This window comes from Balaenoptera physalus (genome assembly GCF_965194825.1).
Source record: "Balaenoptera physalus genome assembly, chromosome: 9".
NCBI lineage: Eukaryota > Metazoa > Chordata > Mammalia > Artiodactyla > Balaenopteridae > Balaenoptera > Balaenoptera physalus.
In genome coordinates, this window is record NC_138888.1 from 40,604,670 (window position 1) to 40,617,905 (window position 13,236).

At 34.4% G+C, this 13,236-nt stretch overlaps 1 protein-coding gene across 3 annotated transcripts in view; it reads left to right on the top strand.

Annotated features, from left to right (window-relative positions):
• Positions 1-13,236, top strand: part of TBC1D32 (TBC1 domain family member 32) — a 197,285-nt gene that overhangs the window by 155,354 nt on the left and 28,695 nt on the right. For all 3 annotated transcript variants that reach the window (XM_082474446.1, XM_082474447.1, XM_082474448.1), the window contains 3 exons: positions 7,594-7,663; positions 9,767-9,882; positions 10,699-10,853. In XM_082474446.1, the coding sequence (XP_082330572.1) occupies positions 7,594-7,663; positions 9,767-9,882; positions 10,699-10,853 (341 nt within the window). The remainder of the gene's footprint in view (positions 1-7,593; positions 7,664-9,766; positions 9,883-10,698; positions 10,854-13,236) is intronic.

The window sequence follows — 13,236 nt, forward strand, 5'->3', positions numbered from 1 at the left end:
TCATCTGTACCTTAAGGCAATGAATTTAGTAACTGTGTAAAGGATGAAGTAGGGTAAAGAACTAAAATTTCCCAAAGGTGAATATCCAGTGCCTGGGGCTCAGTAAATGAAGACACAGTGAAGAAAAAGCAGAGAGGTAGCATAGGCTCATGATAATAGATCATCATGGGATATTGCCCCTCTTCCTCATAAGGGTAACATGACTTTTCTGTTTGCTAAAGAAACCATCCTTCAAAATGTGTTATTTATTCAAGTTAGACACAGTGTGTCAAATCTCCATAGAAAGAAAAAATTTTTAAAGATACATTTTCAGTCTGGCTCAGACTAATTTTTTTAGCTCTGTTATTCATCACTGCCCAAACACATCCTGTGCATTCATATCATTGAAGCTTTGCTCCTACTGTTCCTTCTGGATAAACATTTTCCTCCCCATGACACCCATATGATAATGTCCAACTCCACTGTAAAGTTGCAGCTAGAATGTCACCTTCCTTCTTATTCCCAGTCAGAAGTCCCTCCTCTGTGCTCCTATTGCATTCACATTAAACTACCATTTTGATATTTATTATATTGTATATGGCTAATTTAAATTATTTCATTAGGTCTCAAATGCCTCTGTATCTTTAATATGGCATTTGAGATATTTTTATTGGATTACATATACATACTGTTACATAGCATCTGTATTCACACAATACATTTGTATAACAATCCTAAATCTATTGGGATTTACAAAAATACATAGGAACATATACCTAATTAAATCATAGTGACATCTAATGCAGATTTGGGAAAGGGATAAAAGTGATCATAAGAAAATGAAAACAAAGAAATGCGAGGAAAATACAATGTAGAATTAAACAGAAATTAAGGTAGGTGAAGGGAATTGATAACTATTGACCACTGCTTGTGAATTAAATAGAGTGCTGAGGCACCTGATGTGCATTATATCGTTCAACCCTGTAACTACAGTTGCCCCTTGAACGACATGGATTTGAACTGTGCAGGTCCACTTACAGGCAGATTTTTTTCAATAAATACATACTACAGTACTACCAATCCATGGTTTGTTGAATCCCTGGATGCGGAACTGAGGATAGAGAGGGCCAACTGTAAAGTTATACGCGGATTTTTGCCTGCATGGGGTTGGCGCCCTAACCCTTGCATTGTTCAAGGGTCAGCTGTACTCTCTGAAGTAGGCATACTCATCACATTTAAAATCAGGAAACTGAGGTTCAGAGGGAAGAAAAGAGAAATTGTGAAGAGAATTTTGAGGAAAAACATCTGTGAAGAAAATTACAAATTTATGAACAAACCTGAAAAAGTATGTGAAAAACATACATGGATTAATGATCAAGTCTGTGAGTAAGAAAGGAAACAAGTAAGAAGTGGTGATCATGGAGATTTGCATGGCCAAAGTGGGTATCTCTCGTCTTCAGTATGATGGTCTTCAAATTCTGCAGCTCTCTTTGGCACATTGTTCTATTGGGTCATATTTTCTATAGATAATCTAAAATTAACATTATGTTGTATATGTTATCTAAATACTCAACAAGACTGATTGCTCAGTGTGCATGCATTTACTACCCTCTGTTATATTTCTAAATTATGCTGCGGGAGATCTCAGATGTTGGCTTCGTTGAATGTATTATCTAGGCAGATAAACCCTGAATGTGAATTTAAATTCTTTAAAGGCTCCAGCGGAACAACTATCCACTGGCGTTTTTAGAGTACAGATGAAAATAAAGTGGCTTCCTGTTGATTGATTGTTATCCTTTTATCATTTATTTTTTGGCTGGTGGAACAATGGTTTGCTATTATAAAATTTCACTCTATTTACTTTAAATAAACAGAAACCATGTTTTGATATAAAAGATGTTTCAAAGCAGACGCTGGATAGATATATTCAATGTTTTTTCATGTTTCTTGAAATGAGAAATTGATTGACTTCTTAAAAATGACAGCTTGCTAAACCCTAAGGTAGCTGAAATTAGAATAACACAGTCATCCATCTGTTGTTAGCTCCCTCAGGATTTCAACCCATTATAAAATTTGCAAATCTGGAAAAATCAAATTAGTTTGGCTGTTTATCCCCTTAAAGAAAGAGGACAAACAGATAAAGTTCTGCACACTTGCAGTTTGTAACTCCATACAAGTATCTTACCAAATCCTAACAGACATTAACCATTTGTCAGCTCATTTCCCTGGGACGAGTTGGAGATTTTTTCCTTCTGCAGTTGCTTCTTTGAAATGATAAATTAAGTAGTCCTTTCAGGGTGGTAAATATTTTAATGTTATCCTTTTTCTCTTTATGTTGTTAATCAAAAGGTTGGAAAAAATATCAGAATATCATTGTTTCACCTTTTGATTATTAAAATATTTTTATACTTAATATATACAGTTAAATATCCATTATACTTCCTTTGGGTATTCAGCAAATATGCTCTTTTCTGTTTTGCATTTATGGAGCGTGTTTGTGAGTATGGTCGATAATTGCAAGGAGGTATATAATATGAATGACCCTGTCCTCAAGGAGGGGAAATAGGGCATATACCTAAAATGATGAATTAAATAATTTGCAGCGTATGGTAAAATAGAAAATAAAGAAATGGAAAATTGACATTTTTCAGCTGGCTACTTTGTTTCAGGCAGTGTGCTAGAACCTTTAAGTATGCTATTTGAGTTGAGGTTTTGTCAAATGAGGGGTTGTGTGGTATGTGCCACAGGTGTTCAGTGGAAAGAGTGACCAGTGTTGACTAATGCCATTATGGAAGATTAGGGGAGGAAGCAATGATAGAGCAAGAGGAGTGGCACTGGTGCTGCCTCCTGGGCTATTACAGCTGAAAGAAATAGGAGAGGCAAAGAGTCTTGCAGGCAAGGGCAATTGTATAATCAAAGACATGGAGAAGAGTAATGCTTTTCTCCAAATAGTGCCGACTATATCACTTAGGATGCTGAGACTTAGGCTAGTTTACTGGTCATAAGGAATTAAATTTTATGGCAGTAAAAATTGAATAAAATGGATAGATAACAACCACATGTTAAAAAAGAAGCAACAGAACCTTCCAGGCTTACTTTGGGGAAGGAAGAAGGTAGGAGGAAATGGACTGACTGGTTGGTTTCTTTGGGTGGTGAGAGTTCTCTGGCTTTACAACTGATATAGCAGGGCTTCAGGAGAGTCCGTCAACAGCCAAGCTGTAACTGCTTCTCTAATACTGGATTTGTCCCCCAGTGGAGATATGGTTTACTCTTCTGAAAATTTATTTAGTTTCGCACTATTAGCCAAGTGCCAGGCAGAATAGATTTAATTTCTTCTACCACTGCTCTATGTGCTAGCTTTCCAGATTAAAAATAGAACAGAATGTATTACCAAAGTGAGTGATTTCAGTCAATATTCAGTTAATTTTTTCAACTCATTTTGTTTTGAGACTATTATATTTATAATTAAAATGATTGGTTATTGCAAATAGTTAATGCTGAGATTGAATTAGGCATTGTTGTGTAAGTAGGGTAAGTCTGATGCTACAGTTGTCATTGTTTGGTTGACCTTTATTCAGTAACTTATTTTATTATGCTTCACAGTGACTCTGGGGTATCCTTTTGTTTCTTGATTTCAATATACAGAAAAATGTTTGTTTGTTTATTTATTTATGGCTGCATTGGGTCTTCGTTGCTCCATGCTGGCTTTCTCTAGTTGCGGCAAGCGGGGGCTATTCTACTTTGCAGTGCACTGGCTTCTCATTGCGGTGGCTTCTCTTGTTGCAGAGCACGGGCTCTAGGCACGTGGGCTTCAGTAGTTGTGGCTCGCAGGCTCTAGAGCACAGGCTCAGTAGTTGGGGCGCACGGGCTTAGTTGCTCCTCGGCATGTGGGATCTTCCCAGACCAAGGCTCAAACCCATGTCCTCTGCACTGGCAGGTGGGTTCTTAACCACTGTGCCAGCAGGAAAGCCCCAGAAAAAATTTTTAAGTTCATATCTGTTTCCATCTCCACCTTGCTTCTAGTTGATATGTAAAGCACAATTTTTGTTGTTCATTGGATGTTTGTTCATTTATTCGTTCATCTACTCATTCATTCACTCAGTGTTTGTTAAGCACTTATTACATATCCCACACACTATTGTGCACATTTCAGTAAATCACTGGTTACCAGTGATGCATCAGAGTCCCCTGAAAACATCCATTTTTATCATTGAATTTTACTTAATCATTTTGCTCCATCAATTTTATTTCTGAAGATTTTAATTTCTGCTTCATAAATTGTATTTAGTCCAGATTAAATGTAACAAAGATTATTTCACTGAACTTTTGTAGTCCAAGATCCATTTCTACTTGTCAGGTTGTCATATTGAATGTCAAATAGAAATTTAAATATGAAGCCTCTTTTTTAATATATACCTGTAAACCATTTTCTGACTTCATTACTGCTGCAAGAAACTTTTCATTTCTTCTTTTTCTAACGGAATTTTATTCACTCTCTAGTCACCTACATCTGTATCATATTAGTGATTTTTTGAGTGGATATTTGATATTTGTTTTGGTCTGCTTAATACCTCATATATTCTCCTTTAAAAGTCTTTTTGGAGATTTAACTGATACCTCCTTTAAAGTGAAATGTGTGGAGCAAGGTATCACTGTCCAATTATAACTTTCTCTAAAGTTCAGTTTTATTCCTTTAAGTGGGGATCTCAACTTCACTGCACAAGAAGTAAGCTGTAGAGGTCTTCTAAAAAAACAAATGACTGAACAGTCACCTTCCACAATCTTGTTCAGTAGTTTGGAGTATTTATTTTTACTTTTAAAATGCTCCTCAGAGGATTTTGATATACAACCACAATTGGAAAACATTATCTGTTGAAATGTGCAGAGTTAAGTTTTTACTCTGAAGGTACAGAATCATAAGCTTTTAGAGGGAATGGACTTGGGAAATTATTCCTACAACATCAGGAAACTTATCTGTCATCTCAGGCCGACAGCTAGGCCACTCTGGAAAGACTCTATTCTTCCATGGCGAAGAACTAAGAACCTGAACCTTATGTAAATATTCAGTGTCATAGTCTTTTTGGGCAAATTCTCTCATCTTGATTCTTGACTTTATTCCATTCTTTACTGTAATGGTAGAAGGTACTCTGATCTATAGAATTCATGACATTGGGAATGCCCATTCTTAGCACTCTTAGCCCACTGCATACTTCTCCTCTATTGTTAAGATATCTATATGTATTCTGCTTTCCAGAAGGGAAACATAAGTATTATCTTAAGCACACAAATCTACATATTAACAAAGATATTTCTTATGCTTAATAAACTAATTTTATGTGTACTGCATTCTAAGTGTTATCATCTAATCTAACTTAAAATTGTTCTGGTAGTAGCTTATAAAATCACTTTTGTCATTATATCACATTATGATAGTTGATAAGTAGGTCTGTTCCATGGCTATAGCAATATATAAAGTCAATGTTTATTTTATTGAAACTATTGAAATTTTGCAAAATCAGCCAATGTCACTGACACTACAGCACTAAAGTTTTACATTATTTAAACTTAGGAAACTAAGAACTTGGAATTATGGTGAGCATATGAATGATGATTAATAGTTTTTAAATATTGGTCATTATTTTGTGAGTGAGAATAATTTGTGGTATATGTTTTAGTACCAAGTGATAGAAACCCAGATCAGACTTTTTTCTTTTTTTCTTTTTTTGTCTAAGCAGAAAAAGAGGCAGAATCATTGGCTCATAGTATTCAATAATAGGGTAAATCTGTCCTTAGCAATTTGTCTCCTTTCTATGTCTCTCCCTTTCCTTGTATTGAATATATTGGATTCATTTTTCTCTACTGGAGACACAGAGTACCTCATAGCCCTGTAGTTAACGGTGAGGGCATTGTGGGGGAATACCATCTTCACGCTAGTTTGAAAAATCTGGAGAAGACATTGCTCAGCCTGTTGCTAGGAGAAGGACAAAACCGCTATCCTTCTTCCATAGGGACAGAAGGTACATCTGTTAGCAGAGTAAGAGTTATGAATAGCAAGGAATTAATTCTAAGCTATATGAACTATAGCTTAATTGCTATCATTATAGGTGAAATTCAGCAATATTGCTAAGATCGTATTCTGATCTAAATAAGTAAAACTCAGATGTAGCTTATCAAGAAATTAACTGACACCTATCTTTTAAAATTTTTATTTATTTTTCTTTAAGAAATCACCCCTCTAGGCTAGATAGGTGACCAACCAGCCTGGTTTGCCTGGGACTGTGAGGGGTTCCTGGGGCATGAGACTAAGTGCTAAAACCATGCAAGTCCTAGGCAAACTAGGAGAAGTAGGTTACCTTTACCAAGAGTGCTGAAAGATGAATTATTGTTGCTTTAAAGAGTAGATGTTTGTTAACCGTGATGTTTACTTTGTTCTTCCCTATCTCTGCAGATCTCAACGCTACCCATATTTTAAGGTTCAGTTTAAATGCCACTTCTTCCCAATCTCTTCCTCTTATGAATTCATGTAATTCTTTATCTGTACCACTCTTGTTCCACTTTGTGCTTTAAAACATCTTTATCAGAGTTATCTATATACAAACTTTTTCTCTGACACTACAGGCAAAGTTCTTTTAGGGCATGGTGTATGATTTATCTTTTATCCCTCATAGATTCTAGCGTGGTGCTCCACACTTTATAAGAAGGGATTTATTAAAAGGAATGAATAAATTCATGCGTTAAGTAGGTATATTGTTAATAATATGAGATGTACCAGTGTGTAATGGGAGAAAAACTGCTGATACAGAATTCAGAAAACCTAGCTTTTGCCCCTCCCTATCACTAGATAACTCTGTGATTTTGGACAGTTTCCTTATTTGTGTGTGTGTATATCTGCACACACACTATGCACACGCTATAGTTTCTTCGGCAATAATTGAAAGTTTCAGCTAGATCCCCCTTGTTATCTAGTGATGCTTTTGAGTGTTCATGCTTAATTTGGTCATCCAGTGTTGTCAAAGACTAATCCAAACTTTCAGTCTCTCCTGTAGTCCTCTGTACTGTACAACCCCTTCACTTTTGGTAGATGATCACACTTCCTACCTCACAGAGAAAATCTGCCTGCAGGAAGAAACTTGTTCAGTCCACCCTCGTACATTGCTGTACGTTATACGTAGAATAATATCAATTATTCCTTCCTGACACTCACGTGTAAATCTTTAAGCAGTAAACAGACATACTTATCTGTATTTGTAATTCAAAATCTTATATATGCATTGCTTGATGAAAGTACAGTATTCTAGACCATTTTTGTGTTAACAGCATTTGTGTCCTGAAAACCAAGTAAAAGTAGATTGCTTTAAAACTATGATTATTTGTTTTGTACTTAATATACTTTTAAATGCTTTTTTTAGGAGAAAAGTTATTTTGTAAAAAGTTTCCTGTTAATTCCTTTGAAAAATATAACTGACAGCTCTTAAAAGAACAGGATTCATCAGTGTGTTTTCAAAATTTACATTAAAATATGTAAAAATATTGCTTTCATCAATTTTCAATTAAAATGTGATTATTATGCAGAGTTTTATACATTTTTATAACCCAGTGTTCTGTTGTTTATAGCTACTGATGCAAATGTGAAGAATGAAAGTCTTTCATCTGTGCAACAGCTTGGCGTTAAAATGACTGTCAGGTATATTATAGGGAAATATCTCCCTGTGCATTTCTAGAATTTGTTTTGTCTAGCTGATATGTGCTTAATAGTATTTAATTTAACAATCAACTATTTTGTATGCTTTAAATGCAGAGTTTGTCATTCAGAAAATAGTAACTTTGTTTTGAGGATATTGACACATGATTAAATTACCCTTACAGGTAAATCAGTTACAGTTCATTACTACTTCATAGGCTAATTACAATGTATTTAAGTCTCTATGACTGTCAGGTTTTTTCCAAAAATAACATTTTAAAAATCAGCACATTGGTAGCACAATCATACCATTTTCTAAAATATGTTTAGTTTTTATTGTCAGGATATAGTTATGAGTAAAAAGTACCTTAATGATAGATGCAGAAGTTAAAATGAATAAATGAATTATAGTAGTTTGAATTTTTTGTACTGAAATTATAATTTTCAAAAGAAATGGACAAGCGGAACAGACTGGGAGTTAAGGTCTGTGTCCCTGAACTCCTCTTTTTCTTGATTATTACATGGGAATCTTGATAGTCCCATTCTATCTACTTCATTGGGTCATCTTCAGAATCAAGTGTAAAAAAGATGCATGTGAAAGCTTTTAAAAAAGACTGTTTGGGGCTTCCCTGGTGATGCAGTGGTTAAGAATCTACCTGCCGATGCAGGGGACATGGGTTTGAGGCCTGGTCTGGGAAGATCCCACATGCTGCGGAGCAACTAAGCCCGTGAGCCACAACTACTGAGCCTGCGCTCTAGAGCCCGCGTGCCACAACTACTGAAGCCCATGCACCTAGAGCCCGTGCTCCACAACAAGAGAAGCCACCGCAATGAGAAGCCCACGCAGCGCAACGAAGAGTAGCTCCTGCTCACCACAACTACAGAAAGCCCGCGTGCAGCAACGAAGACCCAACATAGCAAAAAATATATATAATAATAATAACAATAAAAATAAAAAGGACTGTGTAAATCCATAGCATTATAACAAAAACTATGATAGTAATTCCAGCTCACCCACCTATATCACATAGGGTATATAACCCATTGATTATGTTTGGTGACCCTATACCCGCCTTTTATATTGTAATGACCTATTTCCATTCTGAAATGGAAACCGTAGATAATATGAGCAGTCTAGTCACATATGTTTTTTTAATTCAACATAATGTCTTACTGTTAAGAAATAAACAAAGTGATTTATAATGAAATGTTTGTATACTACTATGGTGCCAGTAGTGAGACATAGCTGGCACACATTTAGAATCATTGTAGCTGTGGCAGCTACGACTAGAGACTGATTTTATTTTGGTGCATCAAATATTACAAGAGGGTTGCCACTGGCAAAGTGACTTTGCAAAATGGTGAACAAGTCTTAGTAAGGCTTCAAGCAAAGCAAAAGAACTATCTTTCCCCAACTTACACATGGTTTCATTCAGTGTATAATAAAAGATATGACTAATATTTTATGATTTATATGAAACAGAATTAGTTTCAGATAATTATAAATAGATTTTTCATCTATGCAAATGACAGGCAGGACATTTACAGGTTGTTACTGTGCAGGACTAACTGTCCCATGTCTAACCTTCTGGCCCTTACTCAGCAACTATCAGTAGTCCCCCAGTCACTATGACAATCAAAAGCACTCCCATAAATTTCCAAACTAGCCCCTGGGGGAAGTGCCACCCTTATATAGAACCATTGGACTATATGAACTCTAAAATTGCTTCTAAACTTAACATTATGTCAATGTAGCCTATGAACGTTCCATGTTTTAGGTTAAGTTCAGGAAAAAATGCTTATATTCTACTACTCATCTGTAGTATCCATGTTTTGTTCTTTCACTACCATTTCATTTTCCTTTAAAGTTATTGTATTTACCAGATGAATACTGCTAATTCCAATAGATCATAATAATCAGGTACATATATTGAGTGTTATTCTTTCATAAGTGCTCTGTATAACATAGTCATGCTAAAAGTAGAAATTTGAAAACTTAAAACCATGAGATCTCAAGAGAACTACACTTTGATGAATGTTAAAAAATGAATTTACAATGCAGGGCCTGACATTTTTTCATTTTGTATGTTTTCTGGGCTTTTACAGGTATGGCAAGTTCCTCAACCTGTTAAGAGATGGTGCAGAAAATGATCTTACCTTGGTTTTAAAGCATTGTGAGAGATTCCTGAAACAGCAGCAAGCTTCTGTAAAATCTTCTCTTCATATCCTTTTCGAATAATTGACAGTACTTGAACTCTCTTCGTATGTTTTTCAGAATTCTTTGATGGGGTACTTTAATACATTTATAGGAAAATAATACTTTAACCTATATTGGTGATTTGTAGCAATATACCTTTATGGTATTTTATTCTATATTTTAAATATGTACTTTATTAGACTGAGTAGTAATTATTAAATTTTATTAGTTGAATCTTAAATGAATAAAGTTATTAGAATGTATTTTCAGTTATATATAAGGAAGTTTTAAAAATCGGTTTAGTAAGTCAGAATAATACTCTAGATTTAGTAAACCTAGAATAAGAATAAAACATGCATTTATTTTATTTGAATTGGTTATCTTTCAGAAATAGGGTTTGACTTTAAGAAAAAAGTGTATACAGATCTTTTGCATTACTGAATTCTCAAAATGTGTGGATTTTTTTTTTTATACTTGATTATGCTAATAATTTGGCAGATAACCTAAACTAGAGAAAGGATGGTACTATTGTGTTAGTGACTTGAACAGTGTGTTTCCACGGAACAGATAGTTTTTCCTCCGGTTGCTGGTGCTGTTGGCCTCCACTGGGTGTGTCAGCGCACATGGTACATTAAAATAGTCACTGTGCAAGTGATTTCTTTTATTAATAAAGTTTGATTTTATATCAATAGCTTATAAATTGGTTGACGACAAAATGAGGACTAAGTATCCTTAATATCTCTTTCCTGATAGAGATTCTGGAAATGAATATTTATGGAGTTCTTATATCTCACCATGTTAAGATAAACTATTATAAAAGTTCCTTAACTGTGCTTTTCAGTCTGCTTGCAGGGAAGTTACACTGGCCATGACTGGTTTGTATCTTCTTTGTTCATAATAATGTTGGGGGACAAAGACAAAACATTCCGATTTCTTCAGCAGTTCTCCAGGCTTCTGACTTCTGCTTTCCTTTGGTTGCCAAGACTACATATTTCTGTAAGACTTTTTAGTCTATTTTTAAAGGAGTATTTTAAATTTTAAGGAAAATCCTATTTAAATTCATTAGGATCTTATTATTTTATTTGTAGAGTGCTCTATGTACTCAATATTCATTTTCTATCTGAATGCAATTTTCAGTAATTCCTTCTGAAGATACAGATTTGGCATTTTCTCGAATACTTTCTGTCTTACCTAATGGTAACTGAATGAAAGATTAGTGATAATAGGTGCATTATTAAATTTTAAACTTGTCATTTAGTAAACTATAAAATTTCATATATAAAGAGAAAACTATTGAATGGATATTTTTATTCTTGCTTTGTTAGAAAGAATCTCTGGTTAAATTATAGTATGAGAAAATAATAAGTTGAAATTGTATCCATATTGCATAGAGGAAAAGCACACTATATATACATTTTGGAAATCTATGATGAGTTTTGATTAAGGTAGTATAGTGTATTTTTAAAGATTTTACTAGTTCCATGAGATCCAAGTTTAAAGGTAAGTGCATCCCTCAATTTATTAAAGTTTCTGTATTTTGTTTTACTTATGTACTTAGTGCATTTAAGACCTCCAACTTGGGGAAACTATCCATTAAAATAAGCCATGCTAATGCTTCCCAAACCTTTTCCATGACATGTTTGTTGTACTTGGACAACAGAATTACATGGCACCCAAGGATAAGTTGTAAAGGGGGCTAGAGAGTATCTATGTCAAGTTAAATGAAAGCATTTCTGACATGCTTTTGCAATATGTATTTGTGATAAAGAAAAGAAAGCACCAAGGAATACATTAAATATTGAAATTTTATGATTTTATGCTTGAAATAGCTGTATGTAATTCCTGAATAATACTTCACCATAATGAGAAATTTGCTCATGTGAACAGGAGGAAACAAAAGGCAAAAAGCTATGTACTAGCTTTTCTCCAATCAATGGAACTGTTTTCCTTCTGTTAACCAGAGTTTGAACAATTCTTTAAATTGTACATGAAGGTTTAAAATATCCTAAAGGTCTTTCACTCTTTCATTTACAAATGTAATGTTAAAAATTCTTTTGATAATAAGTATGGATTTTAAGTCTATCACACATTTTCATGTCAAGTATTTTAAAATGATACCTACATGCCACTAGTCTTAAGTATTCTACTTTAGTGTTCAGAGTGTGACACAGTCAGACATCACCAATGAACTGTTTTTAACCATAATTTTGTAAAGTTGCATTTCTGCTTTGATGCTATAAACCTAGTTTTCTCACACATTATTTTATTTTTAACACAACAAGAGTGATGTGCTCCACTAGCATTTCTTCCTATAAAACTGAAATCAGGCAGGACTCTAGCAGCTTTGAGTTTATTAGACTTACCATTTTGATAGCATCAATTTAATATGGAATATAGATCTGTGAATGGAATGGAGTGACTTATTACCCAGGGGTTTTAGAATGAGCTCTTGATGTAAAACCTTGACACCTTTCTGTTGGTGCAGCTATATCATCAGTGAAGACTCATGCAGTGCCTTCTGTAGTATCATTTTTTTTTTCCTTTTCAAGTACAAATATACCAAGTTGAATATTTTATTACCAGTAGTTTGTTTTACTGTTTCTTTGTAAAGCAAATAACATTCTGCTAAACATTCCTCTTCAAGGATTCTATCTAGAACTGTTAGCTAAGTGCAGTTACTAATGTCCGTATAGTCAGTACTCCATAGTTTAAATGTTTTTGATTTAATAATCTTTTGGATTGGTGTTCTTGCTATGCCACTTTCCTTGTTAGTGCTTGCAGTAATAGACTTAATATATTACTTAAAAAGTGGTCCTTTTCTATTATGCTTGTTCCATTGGTCTCAGACATTACACTGACACTTTCTATGCAGGTTGACAAAATAAGCAAATCTGCAGTTGCCACAAGACATGTTAAAGACACTTTAGCTTTAGCAATTAATAACACAGCCTTGTCCACCATCTTTAGCACAATACCACATTTTTGTAATCAACCTCAAAAAAGCTTCAACCTGTTCCCCCAGTCCCCCATTCCCCTACCTCATTACCCTGTTCTATTTTTTTCCTTTTGTTCCATAGCCTACATCAATTCCCACTATGCTTCTTAATTTATGTATTTGTTTATTATTTATACACTTAAACATAAGCTCTCTGAGGGCAGGGTTTTGTCCGCTGACATGTCCCAAACTATGTCCCTTCATAATTATTCAGTAAATGTGCTGATGTATGAATTAATATTTAAATAGAAATTTGTAAGGGACAGTAGGCTTTTTTATTACTTTAGAAAATGTATTTAAGAGAGCTCCTCTACATTCGTAAAAGTGTTGTAAGCAAATTGCATCAAAAAGATTTAAAAATTTGGCCTAGGATAAACAGTATAG